Genomic DNA, 23915 nt, shown 5'->3' with positions numbered 1-23915 from the left:
AATTTTTAGAGATACAAACGTCCCGCCTAGATCCATCTCTACTTTTACCATAATCAAACGGTCCTCTATTTTTGGTTTCGCTCCTTTAATCAAATTTTAGTTTCAGTTCTTTTACTATAATCATATGATCCTCTATATTTTTAATCTGATTAATCACTCCATTAATCAATAATAGACAATTCTATTAAAATAATGAATAATAGTTTTCTTAAAAGTAATTATTCTATAAACATTTAAAATAACTAATTAAAAATTCTCAATTAACATCTTTTCTTTTAGTTGCGTCAATTCAATACTTATTAGTCGCAAATTTTTATCCCCTCTTCCGGTAAAAATTGTTCGGGAAAATAAAATAATTCTTCCAGAAAAAAACATGTCAAGGACTGAACATATTCATATACAATGAATATCTATAATATCTAATTCAGTTTAATCGATCAATCAGTCAAATAATAAAGATTATCGTCATATTCATATGACATAAAATGCAAAATTAAAATTTAAACTTTACGTATGGGTTAGGATACATTTATACTATGTAAAACTTTTTTAGTTTTATATAGATTAGGATTATTGAAATAAATTTTTTTTATTGTATAGTTGAATATTATCTCTATCGTGTGTAGTTTCGGTCTTTACTCCTTCTGAAATTTAAATTTATATAATTGTATAATTATAATTTATACTACCAAATATTACATATAAAATTAAAAACATTACAATAATAATTATATTTTCGTACAAATATACATAATATAGATAAAAAAAATCCTGGAAGCTTGGAGCAGTAATAATTGCTAGCATATTAAGATTGTATATAAAAAAAATATAAACAATAAAAAGCATATTATTAAAGTTTATGCTATAAATATTATCATATGATATTATTCAAGTTGTCTTTGTTATTTCTTTCTCATATTTTTCAATTTTTAATACATTTATATTATCTATAATCTTATTTTTGGGTAAGTATACAAATGGTTTCCCGACTATAGGACACTACTTTGTTAAGTACCTCGACCATTCAAAGTTATAAAATGGTTCATTGACTATGGGAAATTGTTTGTTAAGTTTTCTCGACTTTTAAAATTTACAAAATAGTCAGCGCCATTCATTATTCCAAACTCGTCATTTTCCGTTAAAAAAAAACGGTCATCTGAGTTGGATGTTAACGAACTGACTGAGTTATGATAATCGTTTGATATTATGTTTAGGGTTTGGGGTTTATGAGATCAAATTTTATCATTTCTCAGTTAGCTTGTTAACATCCAACTCAGACGACTGTTAATTTTTTAACGGGAAAGGATGAGTTTGAAACATAATGAATAGTCGAGTAATCATATTGTCCAACCTTATACAACAAATAATTACCAAAAGCATATTAACATTAAAAAACATTTGTTCTGTTGAGATTTCATACTAGTGAAAGTATACAGAAAATGTATCTTGCATTTCTAATACATCTGTTAGTGTTATATACAGATTAGTTCTGCTGAGTTGGCTGCAACTGCACAGCAGTTTAACAACCTCAACCAATCCTAACAGCTCATAACTAACTCACGTAATCAAACTAGCTCACACTTGCATTCACACACACTCACTCTGCTATATTCCAATATTCTCTGCTCATTCAACACTTTCTTTTTTTTTTTATAACGATAAGGCAATACACGCAGTTGATCTCTAAACCTTCAAACTCTCCCTTTGTCAGAGATTTGGTGAGCCTGTCTGCAACCTGATGACATCTGGAACGTAGTTCACCTGAAGTTGTTTTGCTGCAACCTTTCAGCACGAAATGCACGTCCATATCACATGTTTTGACTGAGCATGATACACTGGATTCGTACTTAACGCAACAGCACTTGTATTATCACACCAAATAACAACGTGTTTCGATTTTCAACACCTAACTCACCTAATAACGAGCTCATCCAAGTAACTTCAGCAGCTGCCTCAGCAACCTTCGATATTCAACCTCCATCGTAGACCTGGAGACTGTCTTCTGCTTTGTGAGGACCAACTACAGGAATGCACCAAGAAACACCACATGGCCTGACACTGATCTTTGGTCATCAAGGCTTTCACCCAACGACATCAGCAAATGCCATAACATCCAGTCCCTTGCTAGCACCTGTAAACGTGAGACCATAATCCAACGTTCCAGCTAAATATCGAAGTATTCTCTTCACTACAGCCATATATAGCTCACGTGAAGCATGTATGTATTGAGCAGCCTTGTTGACACTGAAAGAAACATCCGGTCTTGTATGGCAAACATACAAAAGGGCACCAACAATGCTACGATATTCTCGAGCATCTGTTAACAACTCACCATCATCTTGAGTCAACTTAGGAACACCAATCATCGGGGTTGCTGTGGGTGTAACACTTAATAAACATGTCCTCTCTAGTAGTTCAAGTATATGCTTCATCTGAGACAACACCAAGGTCTCCTTGTTTCGTTTGACTTCAACGCCTAGAAAATACGACACTCTCCTAAATCTTTTAAGGAAAATTCCAGGTTCAATGTCTGCACCACTCCATCAATGACACGAGAGAAACCACCAGTAAGGATTATGTCAAACATAAATAAGGATATAAGTAAGATATCCACCATTATTCTTAACAAATAACAAGATATCAGCACGAGACTCACTAAACCCCATCCTAAGCAAGATGCTTTAAGTTTATCATGCAGTTCCTTGGCGCCTGTCGAAGCCCATATAGTGCTTTATGAAGTCTGCACACAAGCAGCTTCTATCGCAGCATACTGCTCTAAACCAGGTGGTTGCTGTAAACACTTCCTCGGTTAAATCACCATTCAAGAAAGCATTATTTACATCAACTTGTCTTAGTGGCCAACCCCTTGTAACAACAATCGCTAACACTGTATTCAAAGTGGCAAACTTAACAACTGGACTATATGTTTCTTTAAAATCGCAACCACGTACTTCGAATATCTTTTTGCAAAAAGTCGAGCTTTGTGTCTTTCCACAGTTCCATCAGGCCTTTACTCGAAATATCCACCTGCATCCAACCACTCATGATATGTAGGCATCTTAATGATTGACCAAGTATTGTTCCTTTGCAATACATCAAACTCGACCTGAACAGCTTCTCTCCAGCTAGAATTGTTGAGGGCCTCATAAATATTGCTTGGAACTTCATTCATAGTAGTAGAGACAAACACTTTTGGTTTGAATATGCCACATTTACTCCTTGTCATCATCAGATGACTATTCACTGGTGCACCGCTCAAGTTCCATGCACATTCTTCAGTCAGATTCAACTCTTGATCCTCGTGTGTACTAACAACCTCTGTTCAGTATGACCACTATTTTGACAAGTAACTGAGAAATCATTCGACAGTTGTTGCTCAGCACTCGAATTATCAGCAACCTCCACCCTAGGACTGGAACTCGCAGAGGTAAATTACTGAGTCATTATTAGTGTGATCAACTAAGCTATGATCAGCCCCTGTGATGCATCATTCTCCTTGAAGTCTGCTCACATCAGTAACAATTTTGATTAAACCAGATGTTCTGTGATACTCGACGTGGCAGCAGGTAACTGAGCATACTTCTCTGCAAACAGAAATTGCTTCTCATCAAACATCACATGTCTTGTTATATAAATTCGACCATCATCAGCAAGATATTCAAAACTCTTATGCTGAGTGTTGTAGCCTAAAAAAGTGCATGATTTGGACCTGAAATCCAACTTGTGCTTCAAGTATGGTCTCAAATGAGGAAAACAAAGGCAACCAAATACTCTTAACTGTCCATAATCAGGTTTTTTTATGGAACAACCTCTCTAATGGTGATGCTCCATGTAAAACCCTTGAGGAAGCCTGTTAATTAAATGAATTGCAATAACAACTGCAGCCCAAAATTTGACAGGCATTGATGCTTGAGCAAGCAGCACCAAGGCAAGTTCTATAACATGGTGATGCTTGCGTTCCACCACTCCATTCTGATCAGAAGTGTGTGGACATGTAAACCCGTGTGTAATGCCAGCTTTCAACAAATAGCTTGACAACATTCGATATTTACCTCCCCAGTCACTTTGAACAGCCTTGATGGGCAAATCAAACTACACCTTAACCATCTGCTGGAACATTTCGAATGCATTGATTGCTTGAGCTTTGTCTTTGAGCAAATAATGCCATGAGTGCCTGATGCAAGCATCGACAAAGGTGACGTAGTACTTGTAACCATTCAAAATAACATGCGAGGGTCCCCAAAGGTATGTGAAAACTAACGGAAAAAGAGTATCATATACTGTTGTGAAGGCATGAAATGGTAACTTATGGCTCTACCCATTTGGCACGCAACACACATTTTATTAACATTTGAATGAAGGCTTACATTTATTTCTTTACAAATTTTCACTAGGCTATCATGCGATGGATGTCCCAAACGCTAATGCCACAAGTCATACACAGTTGTGGACAACTATGTTGAGTAACTTTCTGCCTTGGACCTATCTTCAGGCATTGAATCAACCAAAAAGGAGTATAAGCCACCATCTTCCTTCTCTCGATGTAAAATTGAGCCAGTTTTCTCATCACGAACACAACACTCATGCGCATGGAATTCAATAAAAACATTGTTATCCCTAACAAGCTTTGACACCGAGAGTAGATTCTTGGTTATTCTTGGCAGATGCAACAAATCGGTTAACAACAGTACACGCGATGATGTAAATAAAGGAGATCTACCAACAGACTTGACATCTAAAGCACCACCATCACCAACTATTAACTTACCTGGATTGTTAAAGTCCACTGTCTGTGAGACGTTCATGCCATCAGAGGTGACATGGTGTGTGGCCCCCGAATCCACCACCCAGTTATCACGAGCAGCTTGTGGCTTGAATTGAGACACCTGATGGGCACTATATTTTTTACTGTTGCTACAATCATATCCAGAATCTTTAGTTGTATTGGCAGCATAGTAAGCATTTCCTGATTCAACCTTTGAGTAGGCTTTGTTATTGGTTGTAATTCCAGGAAAATCTCCATCGAACCGATGCCAACACTAGTCGACTAGGTGGCCATTTTTTCCACATAACTGCCATTGCAGTCGAGACCGTCCCCGACCTCTACCAGCTGATCGGCCACAAGAGTACATTTAACGAGACACATTGCTACGATCAGTATGATCCATATTCTTACTCGACACTTTCCCTTGAACCATGTGTGCGCTCATAGGAAGTGACTCAAACATATCACCGAATCCTGCTAGTTGAGTCTCAACATCTGGTAACATAGTGTAAATAGTGTCAAGAGACATCGATTCACACATGGTTGTTATGACAGCCACAAAAGGCTGGTACTCACGAGGTAAGCCCTTTAAAACGCTCGCAACATACACTGTCTGAGACACAGCGTTGCCACACGATGCTAATGCATCACATACTTCTTTAACGTGAGTGAGATAAACTCTCCCAGACTCATCTCCTTTCTTAAGAGACTGAAGCTTGTAATGCAAGCTGATGACAGCCGTTGTAGATCTGTTCGAGAAGAATTGAAGCACCGTGTTCCTTACTGCAGAGGCTATTTCAGCACCCACAAACTGAGGTAACAGTTGTGAACTAATTATTGACAGTAGCCAGGACGTAAGAGTATTGTCCTGATCCACATACTCTTCATACAACTTGTTCAACACAGCTTCACCAGAATCACTAACCACCATTTGTGGTGGAGCAGTCATTGAGCCAGTGAGAAGTCGTTCATGTATATGGCTTCGAACGGTGAGCAGCACCTGTTATTTCCACAACAGAAAGTTTGCTTCATCTAATATGACATTAACTTTTTTGTTTGAGAAAGCCTTAGTATTCCTCGAGACCTCCATTGAAGAAGCAAGTTGATCAACACTCATTGTGACACCTCTTTATCAAGCAGCGAGAGCAAAAGAAAACCGCCCGGATCTTCTAGCGAAAGATACCATGTTGAGATTTCAGACTAGTGAAAGTATACAGAATGTATCTTGCATTTCTAATACATCTGTTAGTGTTATATACAGGTTAGTTCTGTTGAGATGGCTACAACTGCACAACAGTTTAACAACCCAACCAACTCCTAACAGCTGGCTAACAGCTCATAACTAACTCACGCAATCAAACCAGCTCACACTTACATTCACAAACACACTCACTCTCATGCACTACTAATATTCCAATATGTTCCCATGCCAATATATAACAAGCCCAGTGGAATTTGGAAATTTACAGGAAAATATTAACCTGATAATGGAAAGATGTATATATATATACACACACATGTGCATGGTAATTTGGAGGAACATAAAAGAAGAAAGAATATGAAGGAGGCAAAGTAATGTATAGTGGAATAGCATAATAATTAACTAAAACTAATCAGCACCCCAAAAGCCAAATCAAAGGAGGAGGGAGAATCACCTAAGTGGTAAGCAACTTGATATCGTTTAAGTAATGTCTCAAGTTCGAGTCCTTATGTATGCAAAAAAAATTCGTTGAGAGACTCACCCGCCAAAACTAGATATACAACCTGATTCGATCCAGATTAATCAAGATTAAGTCTTGGAACTTGAGGGCAACAAAAAAAATAGAAGGGAGAATCTACTATTTTCACCAACCCAAAAGCCAAATGACATGCACCCAACATCCATATTTGCACCATCCAAAATCAACGTGAAAAACTAGGGGATAATGTTCATGTTTTTTTAATTTGATTTGAGTGGTTGAAATGATACAAAATTTATTTATTCTGCAAATATAATATTATATTAATTTTTGGTGTCTAAATAATTCCGGCAGTAAGAAACTGAACTCCAACGGCAACAAACTAAAATGTAGCTCATCTGGTACAACATAGAGTTCCCACAAGCACGAACTAAGTAGCTTGGGGGTAATGATAAAAGAATTGTTGATATTATTTATAGTATTAAATTTAAATAAAAATATAAAAATAAAAATTTAAACGTTTAATTTTAAATGTTTAAAAATATATATTATTTTGTATTTATTTTATGTTAATAAAAAATATAGTTTCCACCAATAATTGACATGCACGTGGCTGACCGCCATCCTCTGCCCGGGACAGCTTTGAAGATCCAGGTGATTACTTGGAATCGCCGGTGGTCAGCCGCATAGCAACAAAGGAACAAGAAGTTCAATTTTACTTATCTTTTATTTACGTTCTTTTCCATCGTCCAAATCTCTCTTTTGGACGCCTTTTGCTTCTTCTTTCCCTTCCCTCTATGTTCTCAGGGTTTTCTTATCCTCCTCCGGATCTATCTTACGATTTCACCGAAGAACAAAAATTAAGCGCGGAGCACCAATAAACCCATAATCTCTACACCCTCTTCGTGAGCTTTTTTTTTCAGCTTGATTCGAATCTCTGGAGCTTGTTGTTTATTGCTCTAATCATCTTTTTTTTTCCTTCTTAAAATGAATATTTATAGTTTCTGGAGTTATGATCTGGGGTTCTTTTAATTTTACCAACTGCTTCGAGTTATTATTAAGAGCCCAATTTCTACATGGTTGCTGGATTCCTTCATCAAGGGTAATTTAAGGGCTTAGTTTCATATAAAGTTGGGTTTTTTTATGTTATCTGCAGAAGGGTAGTTTGATCTGGGAGTTGACTTCGATTCCTTGCTCTTGGATAGAAAATTTTACAGCTTCCCTCGACAACTGGTTTTCCCAGATCTTTTTATTGCTTGGATGATTTATTCTTCTTGCTTTAACTTGAAGTTTCTTCCGAGGTCTTTGATATATGGTTGGGAAAGGAATATGGCTGCACGTATAGATATTTCGTCTCCATTGCCAATTGTAGAAGGTGGTTACACTGAGGCTAATGTATCAGACATGAATGAGAATTTGGATAATGAAAAAACAAGTCACTCACGGGAAACCTCCATGCCACCTCTCGATTATGCAGTCAGGGAGGATGATTACGGAGGCTAATTTGGTATGTTTGATCTTTTTTCTCTAACCTGGCTCCTCTCTTTTGATCATTATGAATTGTAGGAGCCTGAGCTTTAAGGACTTTCTGTATTGGCATAAAATCTGAGTGCAGCTTAGTTTAGTTTAAAAGGAAAATTCACTAATAATTCTGCTGCATGAGGATACTGATGACTCTTAGTGATGACCATTTTCACCTGCATTTGTGAATTGTGATGAATAACCTTCTGTGTTTCGACATTTATCTGATTTGATCGAGCTTTTAGGAGAAGTAAGGATTAGCCTGTTTATATTTGTTGAAAATCATCACTTAGGGAAAGGGTTTTTATTGTTTTCAGTTGATGCGTTGCTGTATCATAAGTGACATAAAATCACATTTAGGAATTAGCTACCGGAAAGTGTTTTCTGCTAGATTCTAGATGGTGTTTTTCTACTTTCTCACACATCATCCTGTGAAATGCTTTAACTTACTACTTTTCTCTTATCTAGGAATTGGATGTCGGTATTGTAGTTCACAAGTCATCTTCCGATGAAAAAACCGAGTTTTTGCCCGTCTTGCGATCAGGGAGCTGCGCCGAAATAGGGCCCAAACAGTATATGGAGGATGAGCACATTTGCATAGATGATCTTCTTGGACATCTGGAGACAACTGCTAAGTTCCCTTCTCCAGGAGCTTTCTACGGGGTATGCTTGTTTGGAACCATCTTAGTTTATGTGGTCTGATTTATGCACTTCCTTCTATCCGTCAGATCATCACGGTTGCTAGTCTGTGGTGAAAAACTCGTGTCCAGGCCGAAAAGAAAAAGGATGCCGCAAGAAGCACATAGTTGTCTCTGATATTGTAAACTGCAGCTGGATTTCAAGGGGCAATCCGACAAGTTTTTTAATGTTACACAAGTCTTTTTCTCTCCTAACATTCTTTTCTCTTATATCAGCTGCCTCGTTATAACTTGATGTTTTAGTTATAAGGTTAAAGTATCAAAAACTTGTCAGTTAGATTACGTGTACAATTAGCTTGGAAGCTGCTTTAGGAATCTTAATTGGTCATACTAGTGAATTGAACCTTTCAAATACATGTGGACAGGTTTTTGATGGTCATGGAGGAACAGATGCAGCAGTATTTATAAGGGAGAATATACTTAAATTCATAGTGAAGATGCGCACTTTCCGATTTGTTTGGAGAAGGCAATCAAGAGTGCTTTTCTGAAAGCTGATTATGCCTTTGCAGATGCTAGTTCTCTTGATATATCCTCCGGTACCACTGCGTTAACCGCTCTTATTTTCGGAAGGTAAGTGGGAGCCACGGATCTGCAATGGTATTATTCGTTTTCGGATGTTATTTCCATGAATCCTCTTCTAATGTTAGTATCTGTTTAAAGGACCTTGGTAGTTGCAAACGCCGGGGATTGTCGAGCTGTGCTGGGAAGGCAAGGTAGAGCAATTGAAATGTCCAAGGACCAAAAACCTAATTGCACGTCCGAAAGAATAAGAATCGAGAAACTTGGCGGAGTAATTTATGATGGCTACCTGAATGGCCAATTATCCGTCGCACGTGCGCTTGGAGATTGGCACATGAAGGGGCCAAAAGGATCTGCCTGCCCCTTAAGTGCAGAGCCGGAGCTGCAGGAGATGGACCTGAGTGAGGAGGATGAATTCTTGATAATGGGCTGTGATGGGTTGTGGGATGTTATGAGCAGCCAGTGTGCCGTGACCATGGCGAGGAAAGAGCTGCTGCTTCACAACGATCCCGAAAGATGCTCGAGAGAGCTTGTGAGGGAGGCATTGAAGCGGAAAACTTGTGATAATTTAACAGTGATCGTGGTTTGTTTCTCCATTGATCCTCCCCTCAAATAGAATACCACAAACGCTTGTTCGGAGCAGCATATCATCGGAAGGAAGAATTACTAAAGGGTGTGCTGGACTGTAACTGACGATACATGGGATGGTCAAAAGTGATTTGTACACGAACACATCGGAGGATGAAATAGTCGTGGCATTTTTCTCGTGAGTAACTGCCCCCATTCACCGTGGCTGACAGTCATCCTTCATTCAGAGACATCCTTGTCATGTAGAATATGATTCTTTTGGAGTTTTCGAATCCTGTACACCTGAGGTATCTAATGTTGCACCTCCGATTTGCAGGATCTGTTGTTCTTTCTTCTTCCATAGTCTGCTTACTCCTGTGTAAATAAACTGAATCTTGACAGATATGTTCTAGCACTTCCACTAAATGATTGATATCATTTACCATTAATGGGTGAGAGTGGAATCTTATTTTAAGTTCCAAAAAGAGGTCTCAAAATGGTCCAAAGAGCAAAATTTTGTTTTAAGTTGCAGAAAAAGTCTCAATTAAACAGTTAATTCAGTTTACTTACAGTTTCCAAAAAGTGAAATCTTATTTGAAGTTCCAGAAAGGTCTCAACATGCTCCAAAGAGCAAAATTTTGTTTTAAGTCACAAAAATAAGTCTCAATTAAACAGCCACGTTTCGGTAATGTTGCAACGCATGGTAACTTTTTTTCCCATAAAATCTCTTCTTCCGCTGAACAACGATGAGTCCGATGGTCTATAGTTCGTCATTACTATTGGTATAGGAATCGGAATTGCTATCACTGCATACAAATAAGTGTTAATGTCAGAACACCAGAAACCGAAGTGCAAGTGCCACAGAAGTAGACTTTTAGGATGGAGCCAGAACTGGTTTCTTGAAAAGAGAGGAAAGAGAAATAAAATCATGGATACCTTGAGCCGCTGCAGTGCTCGCTCAAATCTTCGCATAGAAGTTTGCTTACTTCTCCTTGCTTAACAGATCCTTTCTTTATTAATTCTGTTAACTGCATGAGTTTGATAGCAAAGTAATAATTAAAATTTCAGGCATCATTAGGCTGATAAGCAAGATTGAAAATTCACCTCATCTTCAGTTTCCTCCAGTAACCTATCATAACAAATATGAACTTGGTTATTATAATATAGCTGGCATTTGTATTATATGATATAAAAAAACTACTGCCAAAGAAATAAAAAAAATCATAAATGACACTTGATTAGAGGAATAGTGCAAACTCCATGCAGTCCCACCGTCCACAATAAGAGGATATGTCTTTCGAGTATGCCTTAGCTTCTTGCTTACCTATCAATAAATTAAAATGTAAAAATGGGGAAATACTTTAGAACTTATGAGACAAATGGACTATTAAAACAAAAAGAAAGAGAAATTAACAGCATCTCCAAGGACGTGATAAACATAGAAGTACCTAGTGACATGAAAGTATAGAAAACAATGGCTCGGTTAATGGTCAGGAAGAAATACAGGTATCCTAGGGATATAAAGTAAAACCATCAGAGTGATGGCATATGCACATGCATGTCCAACTTATGCCTCATATATATTAACAATATATCCAAATGTATGAAGCAAAGATCAAGTCCTTGATTTTTTTTAGCCCAAAATCAAATTAAGGGACTAATCACATTTGAAGTGAACCATATGTTTTCAGTCTCTGATAGTGGTTGTGATTGATCAAGGGCTTCACCAGCCAGTTTATGATGCACCAACCATATTTGTACTTGCCACTGCAACAAAAAAGTAGTAATAATAACAAAAACAAAATGACCCATACCAATAGTGAGAATGTCCCAGTTATCCACTTTGATCCACTCACGTCGAGTTGAATCTATCTGCAAAATAAATAAATAAAACAGATATGAAATAACATGCACTTGCATGCCGATATAAGCTGTCATAAAGCATACACGACTATAAAACAGAGATTGGAGAATATGAACAGTTTGCATATGAACACAGTTGCGGTTCCTATACAATTGCATATTTGTTCAATGCTGCCACAAGTTCAGTATCTGTTACTACATGATAATAATTATATTGACATCTTATTTGCTACAAGATATTCAAATAAATATCCAGTTAAATTTCAAGGAAAACATAACATCATGTTTAAAGATGAATTCCCCGTGAATATACATAAGGAAGATATCGAGTCCAAGTAAGAACTACCTTTTCAAGAGTGTAATCTTGCATATTATCACAAAGCCCATCCAGTAGTTCAACAGCTCTAAGTTCACTCATCCTAATTAAAAAAAATGAAATTTAAGCAAAGGTATAAATTATACAGGGGTATTAAACATTGAGGAGAAGTTTGCATCCCTGCTTGCTATACCCATCAATCCAAAAGGTCAAAGTAATAGTAAAATGTTCAACCCATCAAATAGAAATGCTGTAGTCGAAAATCCCCCTTTGAAACTCATTGTTTAAAATATAGCCAAAAAAGTCATCATTTTGTGTTAGTTTGCTAAAAAGAGCTGTTAGGCTTTTATTTAAGACTGCTTTACCTAACATGATCGATCACCTTAAAATTTACCCTTTTGACACTTGTTAGCAAACCCCCAGTGGCGGTAAAAAGTACAAATCTCAAATGTTAGACCTGAATCGTTGTTAATATCCAAAATGTCAACCATTTGTCGTTATTAAAATGTTAATTATCAATCTTCTCCCCAATTTCCAGCAAATAATTGTGATATGTGATTTCCATATTAATAATTTGATGTTCTTTGCTCAACGTCCCACTTAATTTCACTGTTTCCATTTACTACTCTGTTTGATCTTTCATTCATTTTATTCCTACTGTATCATACAGTTCGTCATTGATCTTCAGCGCTAAGCCCGGAATCAAAGAAAGACGGGAAGCTCTTTTAATTCAATTTCTACAATAAAGAATTTTGATCGAGACTAGCTATCCGAATAAAAATTACCAATGCTGATTTTTTCCCAGGAAAATGGTTATACCTGTAATCAATAACATTCCCTTGGCGTTGACCTTTCGAATCCAAACGATGTCTCATATCCAAATGGTTCCTGGGTTTCTCCTACATATATAAAATTATTGTATTAATTACCCAATTACAGCTCAATTTGCAGAAAGTGGCATTGATTTAAAGGCATATGTATATGGGAGATAAGCCCGTACCTTTGACAGTTGACTCTCTAGCTCTGCCTGCAAATCATCCAACGAAACCAAAAAATAAAAATAAAAAATCAGTTGATATTTTCAAAAATATGGAGAAAAAAAAAAAGAAAAATGGAATCGTTGATTTTGACTGCGAGTGAAACAGCATATGTTGATCAACGGTTTCCATTATTACCGCGACGGCATTGCATGCAGCACATTTGTCGTCGATGCAAGCGGCCATGGACAAAATGGAGAAGATGGAAAGGAGCCACAACGTAGAAGCTGCCATCTCCGATCTCGCTCAATGCTCTCGAATTTTCAAATCGCGATTGATGAGCTTCTTAATTTGAGGAGCTAGAGAAGAATCGGGTTCGGGCCTTTACAAGCAACAGCTAAGCAGGCCTTAACATTTTGCGTAGTTAGTTATGTTGCAACTCGGACCCGGCCGGACTGGACCGGGTCGCTCGTGGCATTTAAAAGAAAATTTTCAGCATCAAAAACGGATGGCAACAGAACTTTGCCTTGGGCCGTAGAAATAAGGGTAAATTATGTGTTAAGTACTTAAACTATATCCATTTTAGTATATAAACTTTTACTTTTTTTAAATCATACTTAAAGTTTAGTTTTTGTTTCATTTTAGAACTATTGTTCAAAATAACGTTAAATTTTAAAAAAACTGAAAGTTTATGTACTAAAATGGAACAAAATTGATAGTTTAAATACTAAAAGCGTTAAGTTTTTAACAGAGGGTACTAAAATTAAACAAAAACTACATGTTATGTGTGATTTTTGAATAAATTAAAAGTTTAAGTAATAAAACATATCAAAATTAATAGTTTAGGTATATAAACATTCATTTTTTTTTTCAAAACTTAACGTCAGCTTGTTACTAAAATGAAAGAAAACCTAAGCGTTAGATATGATTTAAAAAATGAAAGTTTATATATTAAAACAAACTAAAACTGACAGTTTAAGTACTAAACTCATAGTTTATCCAAATAAAAAGTCTTTAGATGTATAAGCTAATTTTTTTGCATTAAAATGTTTTAAATTAGATTATTAACTCTTGGAAGGCGTAACACATAAATCAGAGCCTAAATTATATCTCGGAATACGATTTGGTGCCTAGAGATTATTTAGTTAAAAATATGTGTTTAATGTTTTCAACGTTACACTTTTAGATGTATGGATCGTAACGACCGTTAAATTTGACTATTATCTTACACGTGCCGCCCTCATTTTTTCCGAAGTTTTTTCTAAATTAAAAATATTAATATTTAAAAAACTCTAATTTTTCTAAAATTATATATAAAAAAAACCTTAAAACTTTAAAATCTTTCTTTCTAAATCGCATACCAACCGTCGTCGGCTATCAACAGCCGTCTTCACCATCATCGAACGACCATTCACCAGTCACTGGACTTTTATTATCGACCATCCTTCTTATCACCGTTCGAAATTCTCTAAATCTATGAATCCTTAAACTTAAAATCACTAACCCTAAATTTAATGGGTGAGGGATTTAGCTGGGATTTAGTCCTAAAAATCCTGATGGTTCATACTTGGAAAGGGGGATCGGCGGCAAAGGTGACCATATGCGAACTTCTTTGGGAAGCTGCTGCGAGGGGGAGGGGAAGAGGGGGAATGAGGGTGAGGTAGGACTCAGCTTTTTTTCTAAAAATAATTTTTAATATTTTATTTTAAAAAAATAAAATTTTAATTTTAAAAAATATATTTTTATTATTAAAAATTAAAAAAAATAATGGTATACATCTAAAAGTATAACAAAGAAAATGTTAAACTCTTATTTTTAGTGAAAATTCTTTAGAATTCAAATTTTATTTTTAAGTATAGTTTGTACATTTTTATATTAAACCTTCTTAAAAAATCCGAAAACATTATTTTTTTTATTAATTGAAGAGTTAATTGAGATTAAGTTGAAATAATTCAAATTCTAATAAACTAAAATGGTGAAATTATCATTAATCAAGTGGAAGGGCATAAGGGCGGATCGATCATCCTTCCTCTTAGATCAATGACATACAATTAAAATTCTGTTTTTATGGATAACAGGATAAGTATAGATTGAACATTAGACACCTGAAAACACCATTAATACAATATATTAAAATAAATTATTAAATAAATTATTCTTATTAAAAAATATTAACAATTTTAATAACATTTGTGTGATTAATCCTTTATAAAAGTTTGTTTTTAGTTATAATAAAATTATACTTAAATCATTTGAAACACTGAAGTTGGAGCATGAAGGTAGGATCCATACATCTAATTAGGGGTGAGCGTTTGATCAAGTTGAGTAAAAAAATTGTAAGTTATTCGAGTTGACGAGTCTTAATTTATAACTCAAAATTTATTTTAATTTTTTTCAAGTTGAGTCGAGTTGTTCAAGTTTTTATTTAAAATCACTTGTAAATATTTATAATATTTTGATATTATTTGATTCCAATTTAAACTATTTTTTATAACCATATACAATGCATACATATTTCTTCATATGTGATATGTATACCATACAGAGTTAGGAGATTATACTCAAATTTGAAAACCAACTCACTAACCACTAAAATTTGGATTATTTAAGTTTTATTTTATAAGACTCAAATTTGAATTTCTTTTAAGTCGGATCTATGAAATTACGAGTAAAGTCAATTCAATTCGAATTTTGTTATTATACATTTAATCATCCATTAAATCTAAAAGAGCTTACGTATTTTATAGACAATCAATGATTCGTGTGTGTGCACTGAAAAACTTTTTTTTTCTTCTGAAAGAGGAAATTCATTATATTCCAATAATGTCCGTGATTACATCTGTTCTTATACAATTAGGTTCATCATAATAAAATCAGAATAGATTAGGATTCGACAAAGCCCAATGGGCAAGGTTATGTGGCGTCTTGTTAGCCTCTCGGTTCACATAAATAACTTTAAAATCATTATTTGAGGCTAGAAGCCCTCTAGCTTCGTTGAGTAGCAATCCAATGGTTGATACATCCTCATTATGCTTGTTGAGTCTATTAACAATTGACATCGTGTCACTTTCAATAATCACATTGTGCCAGCTGTTATCAATGGCGAATTTGATTCTTTGAATAAAGGCTTCCACTTCCATCGACTCTGTCATAAAAGGGACTGGAATTTGCTTACACATCTCACCCATAACCAAACCATTAGGCCATCTCCAACCCCCATCTCTACTCTAAAGATGAAACAGTAATTCATCTCTAGCATTATTTCTACATTACCACCAACTCTACTTTATTCACAATATTTAACTATTATAATATTGATTTTGTAAATATAAAAATAAAACATATACATTTATAATAAATATCAAGATAAAAAAACATAAATAAAACATTCATAAATAACATTACGAAAATACAAATAAATAAGAAAATTAAAATTCATAATAATAATGCGAAAAAACATGAGTTACATAATTATATATTTTAATCAGAAATCAGAAAAAGAAAATAACAAAAGAAATAAAAAAAACAAAAATCAGAAGATTTTTGTCAAATTCTTATATTAGTCCATATACTATATGCAAATTGTATCATCCTATATTTTAATTTAATCAAATTTAATTCATGTACTTTAAAATTTACATTTAAAAACTAAAAATAATATAAATATAATATAACTAAATTATATACTCAAATAATATTAAAATAATTCATATAAATACTTTAACGACAAAAATTATCGATATTTTTTATTTCTACGGACAATAATTTGTAAAAGTAAATGATGAATTATTTCAAATTAAAGTAAAAAGATTAAATTCAAAGTAGAGCACAAGGTTCTTAATCTTGAGGTCGTGAGATTGAGTCCCACTGAGGGCATTTCATAATTTGGAGGTCTTCTACGAAAGCTGCTCTCAACCTGGTGTTGGGGGCAGCCTACTATCTTACCTCCTCCTTACCCCATTACATATGGGAACAAAGGACAACCAACCAACCATTAAATTCAAAGTAGACTAATTAGAGGGATCTAAACCACTATTACACCACTTTTTAAAGATTGTTAAAGAAAAAAATGGGGAAAGAAGAAACGAAAATATGACCGTCTGTTACCTTGTGAAACACCACAGCCGCTAGATCATCGAGAGCTTAGCCTACTAAAGCGGATCTTCGAAGTCTGTACCCAAGTGATCGACGGCTGTGATTTTTTCTTGCACTGTGAAAGGCGTGACATATAATATAAGAATGGAAACTTGATGGGAAGTTGAATAATGTTTACAGAAAGATAAAAGAGAGGGGGATGACAACCAAAAGGTAAAGCGAATAGCAGAGTCGAGTATTTTGAGTTGAGCCGAGTTGACGGGTCGTTTTTTTTTTTTTTTTGCCAATCAGTGCCGAGGCGCTTTACCAACCAAACTCTCGTTTTCGTTAATTAAATTTCCCAATGGATTCTAATCATCGATCCTTTTCTGCTTAATTGTTTTTCGTATTTCTTCTGGCTTCTTTTGTTGATCGCAACCCTCGATTTGTCGTTGTTGCAATGTAAGTTTCTTCTCTCGTTTTTCTTTTGTTTTGAGAATTTAGGTTTATGAGAGATTGGTCATTTTCGTTTGAATCATTTGTTGCGCCGAATTAGTTCCATTGGTTTGCTTTGAAATGAAATGCGGAAGGATCTGATTCGAACGAGTGAGATTTTTTAAAATGGAGTATATGGATCTGTAAACAAGGATTTATTCCTGTGAAAACCTTGAATTTAGCTGAATTCTACCTTAATTTATTGCTGCCTGCTTGTGTTATCTGGAAGTAATGAAAAGTGATGATATTCATTGCTGTTCTTGTTTGGCTTTGAAATCATTAGTTTCGATTTGCTTTCATATGCCTTAGCCTTTGCCTTACTTTCTGATTCTTTTTAGAAGTAATGGCTAATCAAACCCAGTGTATGATCTCTGCATTAAGTATTTGGATATTTGTCTTATTTGTTTCTTTGTTATCTGGTTAATATGTTTATTAGCAATACCAGGGAGGCAAGGGCTTCAGCCATTCTTGTTTTAGTTTAAATCTTTGCTAATAATTGTTTTCCCCTTTGTGTGTCCGTCTGGCTGCAACCTCATTGGCCTTTTTTTCTGTAGATGCGAGGGTTTAAATAACCAAAATGCAGCTAGCAGTATAGAAAGGGGTGTGCACCTTTGCATGCCCAGAGTTCGAGACCATAATGTTTGCTGAGAGTGCGAATGAGGAATCGCTTGGTCAGGATTTTGAGGCTCTAACTGTGTCTAAACGGCTTGTGAGGAGTGTTAGTCAGAAGTTGAGGGGAAAAAACCATAGAGTTGAAGAGGATGAAGATGATAAGGTGAGAGGGGTTTCGCTGAAATGTCTAACTCTATATGGTAGAGGTGGTGGTTGCAAAGTCAGTGCTGATACAGGTGAGGAATTTGGTGATACAAGTTATAGGAGAAGGCCGAGTATCAGTGAAGGAGGAAAGCTGTACAAATCAATTTGTGGTATTGAGGAAAATAATTTTGATTGCTTCTTGTATGGCATGAGGGAGAAGTTTTGGAAGAGGAGCAATAGAAAGGATTTAGATCTTGACGAATCGGTACAAAACAGCAGGATGCATATCTTTCTTCCAGATGACATTCTTGAGATGTGCTTGGTGAGACTACCATTGACCAGCCTTATGAATGCACGTCTTGTGTGCAAGAAATGGAGACACTTGACTACGACTCCTAGGTTTTTGCAAATGAGACGAGAAGGTTCTTGTCAAAAGCCATGGTTGTTTCTATTTGGGGCTGTTAAAGACGGCTATTGCTCTGGGGAGATACATGCACTAGATGTGTCTCAAGATCAATGGCATAGGATTGGTGCTGATATCCTCAGAGGAAGGTTCATGTTCTCAGTTGCCTGTATGCATGATGATGTTTATATCGTTGGAGGTTGTTCAAGCATAAACTACTTTGGGAGGGTGGATAGGAGCTCATTCAAGACACACAAAGGTGTATTGGTCTTTAGCCCTCTCACCAAATCTTGGCGCAAAGTTTCATCTATGAGATATGCTAGATCAACGCCTATTTTAGGAGTATCCGAGGTCTGTTCAGATTTCTCAATCATTCAAAGCCATCAGAATCGACATGATAGGCAGTTTCCCAGATCTCGAGTTGGTGAGGTGTCAGATGTTTATGAGGATCCCCACAGGCTTTCAGTCAGACGCCAGTACAGAAATGCTTTTGATGTAAATGAGCCTTCATCATTACCGAATAGAAAATCTTACAAGTTTATAAGACAGAGAAGTGAACAAGCAAATACAAAGGGTTGTAAAAGATTTGTGTTGATTGCTGTTGGAGGTCTTGGATCTTGGGATGAGCCACTGAATTCTGGTGAAATCTATGATTCTGTATCAAATAAATGGACTGAAATCCAGAAGCTGCCTATAGACTTTGGGGTTGTTTGTGCTGGGGTCGTTTGTAATGGGATGTTCTATGTCTGCTCCGACAATGACAAGTTAGCTGCTTATGACATAGAAAGAGGCTTCTGGATTGGAATCCAAACCTCAACATTTCCTCCCCATGTTCACGAGCACTATCCTAAACTTGTTTCTTGTAATGGTCGCTTGTTTGTGTTTTATGTCTCTTGGTGCGAGGGAGATGGGCAAATTGGTCGGAGAAACAAGGCTGTGAGAAAATTGTGGGAGCTAGACCTGATGTATCTGACATGGACCGAGGTCTCGGTGCACCCCGATGCTCCAATGGATTGGAACCCTGTTTTTGTTGCCGACAGGAACTTAATATTCGGCGTTGAAATGTTTCAAATATTTGGTCAGGTGTTGGATTTCTTAACTGTCTGTGATGTGTCTAATGTGGAGATGAGTTGGAGCCGTATTTCTAGGAATCACATGGCTCATGAATTAGATTCTTCTTCCTGCATAACTAGGACAATGGCGGTGCTACATCTATAATGCCTTCTGCAACGCACTGCAATTCAATCGGAAAAATTATAAAACATCACAGCTGCTCGGGGACTTTGTGCATACATTTCTTTCGGCCTGTGAATTTTTCGTATTTTTTTCTTTGAATTTCCACAATTTGTAGGACGGCGACCACATCTGGTCTCTAGTGCTTTATTCAGTGGTAGCACAGGTATGGTCATTTGCAGTAATCTTCACAGTAATTTCTTCACCATTGTTCATAAACGGATTATGTATTTTTCATCTTGCTTCTGTTGCATCTTAATAAATTTCTGCCATGTTTCCCTTAGGGCCTCAGCACTACAATTAATAGTAGGTTCTACTTGACAACGAACAGTAGAGTTGGACGAGTGCATGAAGAGTACGAGCTCATTATTATTTTCAAACTAAATAAAGATTTCAGTTCGTGTTTGAGTCACTGGTAATGAACATCCACCTTGGGGTTTTGTTCAAATCAGAGAATTTCGGATAATCGAGGAACTCGAAAAGGCAATAAAAGAACTAAAGGCCTACAACATTCAACACCAAAAACAATAGGTAGTTCGTGCAAAGTGATGAAGGTCAACGAAAACATCATTAAAAACAAATGAACAATTTCTTGAAACCCTCCACAAGTGGGAAATCCTCCACAAGTGGGAAATCCACCAATATACAGTAATATCTAATTGCAAAATTATCCATGTAAGACAAAGGATGAATTTGAAAATACATACACGTTGATACTCACCCAATTATGCAGGGGAGCAATACAATAAATTATCACATGTTCGGAAATATTCCGGAGAAATTTGGGATCTTGTCAACGTGCTTCAGGGCACGCTCGGCAATCTGCCGGGTTCTATAGTCAGCATGGTGGAAGGCATCGACAAGTGCAGTGCTTACATTTTGATCTCCAGAAACTTCATATGCTATATCATCGGTTCTTAAAAGTCTCTCAACAACCCAAACGGCTCTACTCCTCAAGTTCTCCGTTTGTTTCTCGAGTAACACGTCGAGTATGGGCTTAATTGCCTCTGCCTCGCACAAAACGAACACTCCCTGCTCAATAGCAACTCCATCATCTAACAAGGTGGAAAGTGCAGCAAGTGCTGCTTCAACCACCTTTGCGTTGTTGTGGTCCAAGAGCGCAACCAACTTATGTACAGCCTGTCCTTCCAAAAGACAAAAGCTCTCTTTAAGTGAACATGTTCCCTGGTGAACACGGCACAATCCTGTTATGACAGCCTGTTTGCTAAAACATGGAAAGATAGAAGCACAAAATCCGGGTGGTGGCAACTCCGGCAATCTCGTCAAACTTTTGGATTCTTGAGATAAGTTCTCCAAAGCGGTGGCAGAGACCATCTGGACGTTGTCAAGACCATTGGCCTGAAGCAATTCGATGAATAATGCTGCAAGATTGTACTCACGGCAAAGAGCAACAGCATCAGGCTCATCCGACAAGACAAAAGTAACCCTTGCAAGCACACGAACAAGTCCTTCGAGGAATGGTGTTACAAAGCGGGTGCCCCTAGTCTCTCCTTGCCTGATTTTGACAACTCTAGAGATGATCAACTGAAATGCACCTTCATCTAGCATTTGCCTCGTGAGGCCCAAATCCCTCTCCGGGAGTTCAGCTAAGAGGCCAGCAGCTGCTGCCTGTTCTTCGGAAATTCCTGTGTTTTCCGATATGACTCTAATTAGGCTGCTGAGCTGACCAACCGTGCCACGTAGTGCATCTGCTAACTCCTGACCCATGTAAGGAGAGAGATTCTGCAGAAGTTTGATGCATGCCGTTCGCAAATCCTGCTGCGGGACCTCTATGAACTGAACCAAACTGATAGTAGCTCCGGAGCTTTTAATTGCAGCAACAACATTCAGAGCTGTAGTTTGAGAACTAGTGAGTCCCACAAGAACTTGAAGAAGTTTGCACTCGATTGTTGGACCAGTGTTGCTGATTAGATGAAGTAAGTTGTGGACATTGTCTTCAGATACAAGAGTCTGATGGTCCTGTCCAACAGGAATGGAGTCGACATCATATCCCGAGTTTACAACATTGGACAGAATCGTGGCGGAGACTTCTTTAAGTCGCATGGGAAGATGATTGGCCCCAACAGTAAAGAGGTCTTTGACAAGAGGGGGAAGTATTCCCGCCTCGATCAACACCTTGGAGCTTGCCTCAAAAGATGAAATCTGATTAAGTGCCTTTAGAGCGGATTCTCTTGATTGCATGTTACCACTTTTCATGAGATTTATTAGAGATTCACCTACGGTTCTTGCAACATAGACTTTAACATCATTATTCAGAACCAAATCACCAAGATATGCGGCCATGGACTGCTTTGTTTCAGGTGTGCCTGCAGCAATGTCATTTTACATTAACTACAGAGAACGAAAATTTCAGAGGAAAAACATGAAAGATTATCAGCTCGGGATAACTAACAAAATCACCATAGCAGGCAAGTATTTCATCCCAGATCAAGCAGCAACGAAATAACTAGCAAGTTTCAGGCATAGATCAAATGAACAAAGGACTACGTGTGAACACTAGGGGCAATCATTGTTACATAAGAAGGCATGCGGTCGACTGAAAAACAACATACTGATGAGCATGTGAGCACCTATATTAGGCAAAAGCCATCATCAGATTGTTCAATGAAACAAAGATAAAGCCATACACGACTCCATCGCAAAACAGAGGATCAGTATATTGCTGGCAGCAAGTTAGAAAGAGCATAAAATTATCAAGGAAAAGGGGAGCACCTTCGAGAATCTGGGTCAAAAGAGGCTGCAGCCTACCATTTTCAGCCATCTGTCGGACATTGTTCTCAAACTTCTCCAAATTTTCTAGAGTTTTATCAGCTTTCTCAACAGTTAAAACATTCTCAGATTTACTGCTAGTCATTCCAACTAATATAAGAATTGCTCCATTAATGGAACCAATCTTCTCACACACGGCTTCGGATTTTGAAAGTTCATACAGCAAAGAGACTGCCTCCTCCCTTTCCTTGGACTGTTCATGGGACAAGAATTTTACTATTGTACGCACAGTGTCCCCCTCGGCCAATATTGCCTGAAAAATAAAGCATAAGTAGTTAATAATCCAGTCCTGGATGCATACATGAAAATGATGTCATTGTCAACCAACAGCAAAACATCAAACCTAGAACAACCTTATTATCTTCATCTTCCTCGACCGCTACAAGGAGTGTCTCCAATGCTCTGCACCGAACTTTACGGCTGCTGCTCTTTAGCATGTCCACAATCATAGGTATTAGATCAGCGTTGCGTACGACATGCTTATTGGATCGATTTTTTTGGCAGATATGTTGGATAAACTTCAAAGACAGCAGAACATCATTTTCTGAACTGCTCATGTTTAGAGATCTACTAGCCATATCAAGCTGGGCTGCTTCATTCCTAGTTGTCCACTCTTCAATAGTGTTCCTCAAAGCAATACTCGGGTTTAGATCAGTGTTTTTCAGTTCTTTTAGGGTCAATGGGCAAACCAGCCTTCTTCCACTTTCCCTGCATTCCCTGAACCATTTCTGAATTGCTTCACGTTCAAATGTTCGGCCATTTTCTAACGTCACAGGGTCACGCATAACCTGCTTCGTCAAAGGGCAAACAAATGCATCATAAAGGGGCTCTATGTGCAGTCTCTCGAAATGATGGCTGTCATCCGATTGACTTCCGGTATCATAACTTCCATCCCAGCTCGCAGCCATCCAACTTATATAGTCACTGCAAAAAAGAAAAATGCAAATTTTCTTAACAAATTTTTCCATCCCTCCCAAGTATTAAAAATTTAATTTAAGCACTTTTAAATTATTTTTTTAAGCTTTGGCCCTCCAACATTTTTAGTTTTATCTAGGCTCCCCTAAAGTAGGTCCCTGGCTTTGTGTCTGCTTGCCAAGGTGATGCAAAAGACTGGAAGAAATTTAGAAGTAACAACTAACTGGTCATCTAGAAATCATTAGAAGGAAGGCAAGAAACAATTAAAAACAACAAAATCGAGGTTCAAGGATTCAACCAAAATCAAAGAGTACTATTTCAATATGAAAAAGAGGATTCCAATT

The 23915-nt window shown here is 36.8% G+C and overlaps 3 protein-coding genes and 1 pseudogene across 3 annotated transcripts; 2 read left to right on the top strand and 2 right to left on the bottom strand.

Annotated features, from left to right (window-relative positions):
• Positions 1–7427: 7427 nt before the first annotated feature.
• LOC120126542 lies at positions 7428–10123 on the top strand (annotated as a pseudogene).
• A 198-nt stretch (positions 10124–10321) lies between these two features.
• Positions 10322–13272, bottom strand: LOC120126538. The gene is made up of 9 exons (XM_039144692.1): positions 13104–13272; positions 12929–12955; positions 12748–12827; positions 11959–12031; positions 11564–11621; positions 11022–11073; positions 10854–10878; positions 10686–10777; positions 10322–10555 (listed from the first exon to the last, which is right to left on the bottom strand). The coding sequence occupies exons 1-9, from the start codon at positions 13197–13199 to the stop codon at positions 10510–10512; spliced, it is 549 nt and encodes a 182-aa protein (XP_039000623.1). The 5' UTR covers positions 13200–13272; the 3' UTR covers positions 10322–10509.
• A 3937-nt stretch (positions 13273–17209) lies between these two features.
• Positions 17210–20096, top strand: LOC120126537 (F-box/kelch-repeat protein At5g42350-like). The gene is made up of 2 exons (XM_039144691.1): positions 17210–17441; positions 18029–20096. Exon 2 carries the CDS (start codon positions 18112–18114, stop codon positions 19849–19851), a length of 1740 nt encoding a protein of 579 aa, XP_039000622.1. The 5' UTR covers positions 17210–17441; positions 18029–18111; the 3' UTR covers positions 19852–20096.
• Positions 20097–20554: 458 nt separating this feature from the next.
• Positions 20555–23629, bottom strand: LOC120126536 (U-box domain-containing protein 44-like). Its single transcript, XM_039144690.1, has 3 exons — positions 23010–23629; positions 22600–22909; positions 20555–22193 (listed from the first exon to the last, which is right to left on the bottom strand). Exons 1-3 carry the CDS (start codon positions 23622–23624, stop codon positions 20620–20622), a joined length of 2499 nt encoding a protein of 832 aa, XP_039000621.1. The 5' UTR covers positions 23625–23629; the 3' UTR covers positions 20555–20619.
• Positions 23630–23915: the final 286 nt, after the last annotated feature.

Source organism: Hibiscus syriacus, unplaced genomic scaffold (assembly GCF_006381635.1).
Source record: "Hibiscus syriacus cultivar Baekdansim isolate YM2019G1 unplaced genomic scaffold, ASM638163v2 tig00110458_pilon, whole genome shotgun sequence".
In the NCBI taxonomy this organism is placed as follows: domain Eukaryota; kingdom Viridiplantae; phylum Streptophyta; class Magnoliopsida; order Malvales; family Malvaceae; genus Hibiscus; species Hibiscus syriacus.
Note: the sequence above shows the minus strand (reverse complement) of the source record. Positions and strands in the feature narration are given on the sequence as shown.

What these genes read in the sequence shown, in the direction of transcription:
- LOC120126538 (XM_039144692.1), bottom strand. Translation starts at nt 13,199, where the DNA reads ATGGCAGCTTCTACGTTGTGGCTCCTTTCCATCTTCTCCATTTTGTCC. An exon ending in AAGATTACACTCTTGAAAAG is followed by an intron (nt 11,622 to 11,958) that starts GTAGTTCTTACT and finishes TTTATTTTGCAG; the next exon opens with ATAGATTCAACTCGACGTGA. An exon ending in GAGCACTGCAGCGGCTCAAG is followed by an intron (nt 10,556 to 10,685) that starts GTATCCATGATT and finishes ATTTGTATGCAG; the next exon opens with TGATAGCAATTCCGATTCCT.
- LOC120126537 (XM_039144691.1), top strand. Translation starts at nt 18,112, where the DNA reads ATGTTTGCTGAGAGTGCGAATGAGGAATCGCTTGGTCAGGATTTTGAG.
- LOC120126536 (XM_039144690.1), bottom strand. Translation starts at nt 23,624, where the DNA reads ATGGAAAAATTTGTTAAGAAAATTTGCATTTTTCTTTTTTGCAGTGAC. An exon ending in AGGAAGATGAAGATAATAAG is followed by an intron (nt 22,910 to 23,009) that starts GTTGTTCTAGGT and finishes TTTATTTTTCAG; the next exon opens with GCAATATTGGCCGAGGGGGA. An exon ending in TTTGACCCAGATTCTCGAAG is followed by an intron (nt 22,194 to 22,599) that starts GTGCTCCCCTTT and finishes ACATTGCTGCAG; the next exon opens with GCACACCTGAAACAAAGCAG.